The sequence below is a fragment of the Bactrocera latifrons genome, unplaced genomic scaffold (assembly GCF_001853355.1).
Source record: "Bactrocera latifrons isolate USDA-ARS-PBARC rearing strain unplaced genomic scaffold, ASM185335v1 scaffold_1049, whole genome shotgun sequence".
NCBI classification, from domain to species: domain Eukaryota; kingdom Metazoa; phylum Arthropoda; class Insecta; order Diptera; family Tephritidae; genus Bactrocera; species Bactrocera latifrons.
Window position 1 is genome coordinate 537 of NW_017534463.1, and position 6,570 is coordinate 7,106.

At 31.9% G+C, this 6,570-nt stretch overlaps 2 protein-coding genes across 3 annotated transcripts in view; one reads left to right on the top strand and one right to left on the bottom strand.

Annotated features, from left to right (window-relative positions):
- The first annotated feature begins 4,453 nt into the window (after positions 1-4,453).
- On the top strand, positions 4,454-5,121 carry LOC108969398 (U6 snRNA-associated Sm-like protein LSm7). The gene is made up of 2 exons (XM_018934089.1): positions 4,454-4,615; positions 4,678-5,121. The coding sequence occupies exons 1-2, from the start codon at positions 4,544-4,546 to the stop codon at positions 4,996-4,998; spliced, it is 393 nt and encodes a 130-aa protein (XP_018789634.1). The 5' UTR covers positions 4,454-4,543; the 3' UTR covers positions 4,999-5,121.
- Positions 5,112-6,570, bottom strand: part of LOC108969384 — a 34,389-nt gene continuing 32,930 nt past the window's right edge. The window contains exons 5-7 of one of the 2 annotated variants that reach the window (XM_018934076.1): positions 6,101-6,281; positions 5,524-6,046; positions 5,112-5,465 (exon numbers count right to left, since the gene is read on the bottom strand). In XM_018934076.1, the coding sequence (XP_018789621.1) occupies positions 5,187-5,465; positions 5,524-6,046; positions 6,101-6,281 (983 nt within the window). In that variant the 3' untranslated portion in view covers positions 5,112-5,186. Of the gene's footprint in view, positions 5,466-5,523; positions 6,282-6,570 lie in introns of both variants that reach the window. The other variant, XM_018934067.1, reaches the window with a different exon arrangement.

Here is a 6,570-nt window from a genome sequence, read left to right on the forward strand (position 1 = left end):
ATCCCGGACGAGCCTCCAAATGTGGGATTCATTTTAAAATAAAACACAGCGTTCTTGGTTTTTAATTGGTTTTCATTCAGGTGGTGGCGCGACACCTTTCTTCACAACTGATGCTTTATAGCAGGAACAGTCAAAAACGCTAATGCCTTCCTCCCTTTTCCTTCCTCATCACCAAAATGTGTGCCCAGTGAAAAACGTGGCAAAAACGCAGAAATCATCCATCTTTGTTTGTTTTCATTTGCACAATGTTGCCATTGCTCAATACGCATATATAGTTCTGTACACATCTATGTTTTCAATTACAATTTTTTATAATATAAAATATCAAAACTGAAAACAAACTATTAAAATTAGTTTATATATTTATAAATAATAGCACTCGACTCCAATTTTGAGTTATTTTAAGAAAATTTCAAACGTATTGAACAAATTTAATTATAAAAGTGTATAATTACTACAGTATATAGATATTGGCAACCCTGGGTTGTGAGAGAGCAATCAGCTGACACGTTTAGACAGCAAAAACCAAAATGCCGACGTCAAAGAGAGAAGGGAGTAGCGTTTTTCACTGGGCACTTACATTGCGCGCCCATAACATAGGTCGAATCCGCTGACACGACCCACGATTCTGCGTTTTTGACTGTTTCTGCTATTAATAATGAATCTTCTAATCTAATGAATTCTATCTAATATAATAATGAATGATCCATATGGACCGTTACAATGATGGCTGCTGAGGGACGCTTCGTCAATTAACAGCTGAGTTGCAATGTTGTTCTATATATTATTTCCTCCTACATGTATAAGTAATATTATATAATAATATTACGTAATAAAGTGTAAAGTATATTAGTACAGTACGAAAATTCAAATTTTGTTTCAATATGAGTGCAGGGTAACCAACAAATATAACCACTTTATATCCAAACCTCATATTTTAAATATAAAAATTGATGTATCGTCACCTAAAATACAAAACAATGTACTATAATCAAAAATAAATGGAAATCGCTGACAGATATAATAACTAAATTTTATTAATTTTATAACGAAAATTAAAATTTTATTTCAATATGAGTGCATGGTAACCAACACATATAACCACTTTAACCACCTTATAACAAAAACTCAATATATTTTTTTATTTTTAACGCAGAAAGGAGTACTACGCGAAAGTAATTCAGTCGGGTATTGGCTCGGCCAGGGTTATTTTTTTAAAGTACTTCAGTCACCCCGACATTATATTATATAAATTTTACAATACTATATTATCATAGAGTTTTAATTATATGTGTTTATTAAATATAAATCACATATTATGCATATACATACTAAATGCAAAATGTATAATATGTGGAGAAAGTTTTCACAACTCAATTATAACTTAAAAAATGTTAGAAAGTATTTTTTATTATAATTAATGTAGAAAAAAGAATCACGCAAAAAAACAAACAAAGAAAAATCGTTAAGAATGCTACATATTTGGTGTTTAAGATGTGGCAACGCTCGTTTTCCTCATAATTGTAAACAATCTAACCTTTGCAACGCCAAGTTTGCTAAGTGATTTTTAAATTAATAAATTTAGGTGAAATATTACAAAATAAAATTGAAATGTGAACTTATTTCAATGTTTAGAGTGTATATTTAAATATACAGAGTAAAACCGTGAATAAATTTAATGGAAGTTAGAGAAATACCTTGTGTTATTAGTGCATATTTATTTATAATTATATGCACTAATTTAATAATTTTTATATTATTTTTGGATGTTCCTCCTCTGGAGAAGCTCTCCTATCCGTACATACCCCATTTCTATGGAAATTCGGTTTTTTTACCCCTCCGCCAAAGTAATCGGAATCGTGCTTATATTTTTGGGCAGTACACTTATTTTCGTGSTGCCTGTTTTAATGATAATTGCTTACTGCCTACATTTTATAATCTTAGTGCTATTTATACTACTGGGAATGTTTGCTTACTTGCTAGAACAAAGATAGTTTTATCATATATAACTTGTTCAGAATCTCTTGGCTGGCAGGGCACCCTGATCTGTTTTCTGAGCTGGCAACAAAACGCAATCAGGGTGCCGTCAACCAGCAGTTAATGGAAAATGCGGGATGCCAGAGCAGCGCTATAATTACTTAACAAAATTAGTGTGAAATGAAATTTCGTTGAACTGTGCGAACATATTTTGGCAAAACAAATTAAATTAATTAATGATTTTACATTTTAGCATTTAGATATGTATGTATTTTCAAAGTGTTTAATTTAGTGTTTTGTATAATTTATTAAATATCCAAGCAAATATTTTTCAGCAGTGGCATCATTGGCAAATGTTACAAAAAATAGTCTCCTATCAAGTTATCTATGGTTTTATTATGCTTATCGGTTTTTCGTTATACTATCTTTGTACCATTTTGAAAACACATTTGTATGTTGTGGAATCYAAGTTGTTCGGACCGACAGTGTGTGTTTTCGATGGGTTTTCACTGACAACTATCAAAAGCGGCATTCTCTTGCTCTTGCAAGATTGCACGATGACACAAAATGCAAAAACAATATACCGAAATATGCAAAGCCAAGGAGCACCCATTGCAGAATCTAGTGATATATGACGGCACGAAAATAAATGGGTTTTGATCTGACATACTTTACAGATATTGCAATTAATTTTCTGCTTGTGTTTGTTGTTGTGCCGTTGCACCAAAGGGAAAATTCTGCAATTTCTGCACGGTGTTAGGTTTTGCAAGAGCAAGAGAATCCCCATAAGATGAGAATATCAAGCGACAGCCGACAAAACAGGTCTTTCAAAAACATCAATTAAACTAGAGCAGGCACCGATTATAATGAGTGGAATGTAAATTTTCAAGTAGTTTTCAGCGAAAACCGTTTTCGTTTGACAGATTTTACATGGACGCAAAAAACAAGTTATCGTTCGAAAACCGTATTTTCCCACCACGAAAACATGTTTTCCTTGTCTGTCCGAACATAGTATTATCAGGGATAATGGGATGCCCAACTTATTCCAGTGTGAGAGCGCCTCAAAATAAGCGTTTTTTATAACATTCATTATGGCCAGATCGCACCAAATAAGAATTTTTGGACATTTTAAATTAAAATACCCAACATTTATTACGATTGCAAATTATTATATATTGGACTTTTAATATATGGCGAAACTACTTATTTCCTTTTTATGATTTTATGGTATATTAAAACAACTGCTTTCGATATTTCAATACTTAATAAGGTGAATTAAGCCTGTTAGTTCTAAATAAATAAATGTTTTTAATCATTTGTAATAGAAAATTAATTCCATTATGCACCAAATTACAAAACGTTTCATAATATATATTTAAATTTCGCATTTTCTTTGATTTTCATTATTTTAAATTTTTATTAGCGATCTTGAATGGCGGCATTAAATTCCTCCGTTCACATATGTTTTTGATATAATTTCAATCTGGCCGTTCCAGTCATTCCAATTGCAAAACGTCAATACCTACTCAATCCAGTCAACTGTCAAAGTTCGGTAGGTTTTAACGTTTAGCAATTGATCGAGAAGAGTTGGGGATCTCATTATCTCTGGTATTATGGAATTCTGTCTGTTGTGTTTATAATGCGGGAAATTTATCGTTTGTTAACGGGGTATCTCGATACTATAGAATTTATAGCATACTAACTGTATTGCCGTGCATATTGCCTATGGAGACTCGACATGGCTCATTACTTACTATACATAGAATACTAATTAGTTTGCCATATATTGTAAGCTATGAGCTGTCATTTCAGCAGTTTGACAGCGCAGTTTTCATTTCTATGAAAATTTCGAGGAGGCAACATAACCCAATTGGACATATGCTGACGTCATTTTTAATTCGGTAATATGAAATTTAGAAGAGCGAGTATTAAGACGGTTTTTTTGTATTATAAAAATAAAGTACATTTTCAAAATAACATTATTCCAAAAAATTAATATTTAGTTTAATATCGTTAATTTACAGAAAAATGATGCAAATTGGGTTGGAAATGAGCGAAGTCTTTAATTTAATAATACAGACATAAATCAAAATATTATTGCTYATTTTAAATTTATTATTTTAATTGGTATATATAATTAATGCCGCAATTATTATATAGTAGTCCAGAAATACATTTGTAAAAAAAGGATCTTTATTCTATTTTCCACATAAAAAATTTAAGAGTTCAAGAGCTCAAAACGTGTGCTACATCAGCTACCTACCCCACGGCATTTCGCAAATGATAAAATAAAAATTTCAAGAGCTCAATGCATCAGTTCGAACCTACCTACCCTACGCCTTTGCGCAAATGATTATATTAGTATAACAAATGCCCACATACAGATTTGGCAATGGCAATAGCAATAGATTTGACAGTTAGTAAGACATAGATTTTATCCTGTCGAGATGCCCCGTTAGCAATATAGATATTTAGCAATCTAACATTCCCCAAAGTGATGCCAAGTAATCGATTAGTTCGTTTGACATTATGGTAAAAGATAACCTCACGTAAACAAAAATGATATATGTTCCTCGCTGCTAAGTTTTGTAAGTACACATTGATTCAATATCCTAATAAAATGGCAGAAAAGCCAAAGGTGCGTAAATTGGATTTTAAAATAAAAAAATTGCAACTTTAATAAATATATTTAATAAGTAGACAAGCGGCAGCAACGATGGTAAGGAAAAGCGGCGCAAAGAATCCATCTTGGATCTTTCCAAATATTTGGAAAAACAAATCCGAGTTAAATTTGCTGGTGGGCGTGAAGCAGCAGGCATATTAAAAGGATATGATGCGTTACTTAACTTAGTCCTAGATAATACCGTAGAGTATCTAAGGGACGTAGACGAACCATTTAAGTTAGTTGAAGAAACACGTAGTTTAGGTTTAGTTGTATGCCGAGGGACTGCATTAGTGCTCATTTGTCCTCAAGATGGTATGGAATCCATACCAAATCCATTTATTACACAAGATGCATAATAATTAAAATTTRTTAACAGCTACATACATAAAAGCTAAGTGTAATATGCTTCAAAGTATATATATTTTTTTAAATAAAAAAGTATGAATAATGTTAAATAAATTAAGGAAAGTTAAACATTATTTCATATTTAATTTAATATCTGCATGGTATAAAAATATGGTAAACAATATAGCCACAAGATATACTAATCTAGACCAAATTCATTGCGTATCCAAGGATATTGTATTGGGCATTCGTTACAAGTATATAAATATCTATCTTGCTGCAAGACGCGACTTCGTAGTTTACAAGTATTTGGGATACTGCAAGCTACTTCTTTAGATTCCCACTGGCGTGGTTTGCAACCCCATGGTTCAAATGTATTTAAGTTTGGAGTAATTGTGGGTCGTCGCATCCATTGGATAACTTGCTGTTGTGTAACAAAATATACGTCCGTTAGCTCTTGCATGTCATCCATAAAACGCTAAAAAAGATATTTTTTATTATTATATGTTTTACTTTCAATAATTTTGTTTTTTTACCAAAAATGCCTCCAAATAATTATTATTATTAAACCASGTTGCGTGGAAATATATTCCGAATGGAGCACGGTTTGACAAATAATGTCGTTTGAAATTGTGGCTTAGCATGCGATAAACATCGTCGCCATTCAATTGAGATGGGCAACTATCTATCATACCACATGTGAAGTCACCTACTTCTAACTGATTTATCACAATCTCCCAAATGCCTGGATAACTTCTAGACGGGCAATTCTGATTGATGCCTGTACACGTATGAGGCATTTTAAAGTCCAGGGTATAAGGCCAAAGTGGAGGATTACTAAAAGGGGCCACCATCGAAGCATCGTAAACAAAACCAAACTCTTTCATCATTAAAAATTGTCTATTCCAGCCAATACGAAGAAATGGTACACGCATCCCTCTAATATCTTCCATTCGTATATTCGCAAAACGATTTAGAATGTTTGCTTGACCAACCATTTCATCAAACCAGTCCTCAATAGTGGCATTTTTTGTCCACCACATCTCCGGACCGCGGTGTCTGTTAAATTTACATTGTTTTAAAATAATAGCTTTTAAGAACATATAAACATACGTTACAGAGTGTACAGAAATTTCGTGACCGTCGTTCCATAGTTTTTGCACAAATTGATAATTTGTATACTGATGTGAGACAAAAAATGTGCCTTTAATTGAGCAGCCATTTGGATTACGGTTATTTGGATTAAACAAAAGTTTTGTATATAAATCGAAGTTTTCAAAATTTACTGCATCGTCTGAAAAATAGAAATTTGGACAACTAACCCACGTGTGATGCCGAAGTTAATTGAATAATAAATTGTAATTCGTTTTATAACCTTTAAGATTCAATTTGATAATACAGTCATTCACAGCTTATTTGATGCAGATACAATTCTTTTGTAAAATCTTCCATATATCTTAAAATTTTGCAAAGATGAAAAAACAGAGTATGCAGAGATCTTATCTATTTTATTTTATTTAATTTTTCAACAAAACATTTAAACAAATTTTCTGTTTATTTAGTTTTAATGCAAAAAATATAAA

What these genes read in the sequence shown, in the direction of transcription:
- LOC108969398 (XM_018934089.1), top strand. Translation starts at nt 4,544, where the DNA reads ATGTTCCTCGCTGCTAAGTTTTGTAAGTACACATTGATTCAATATCCT. An exon ending in AAATGGCAGAAAAGCCAAAG is followed by an intron (nt 4,616 to 4,677) that starts GTGCGTAAATTG and finishes TTTAATAAGTAG; the next exon opens with ACAAGCGGCAGCAACGATGG.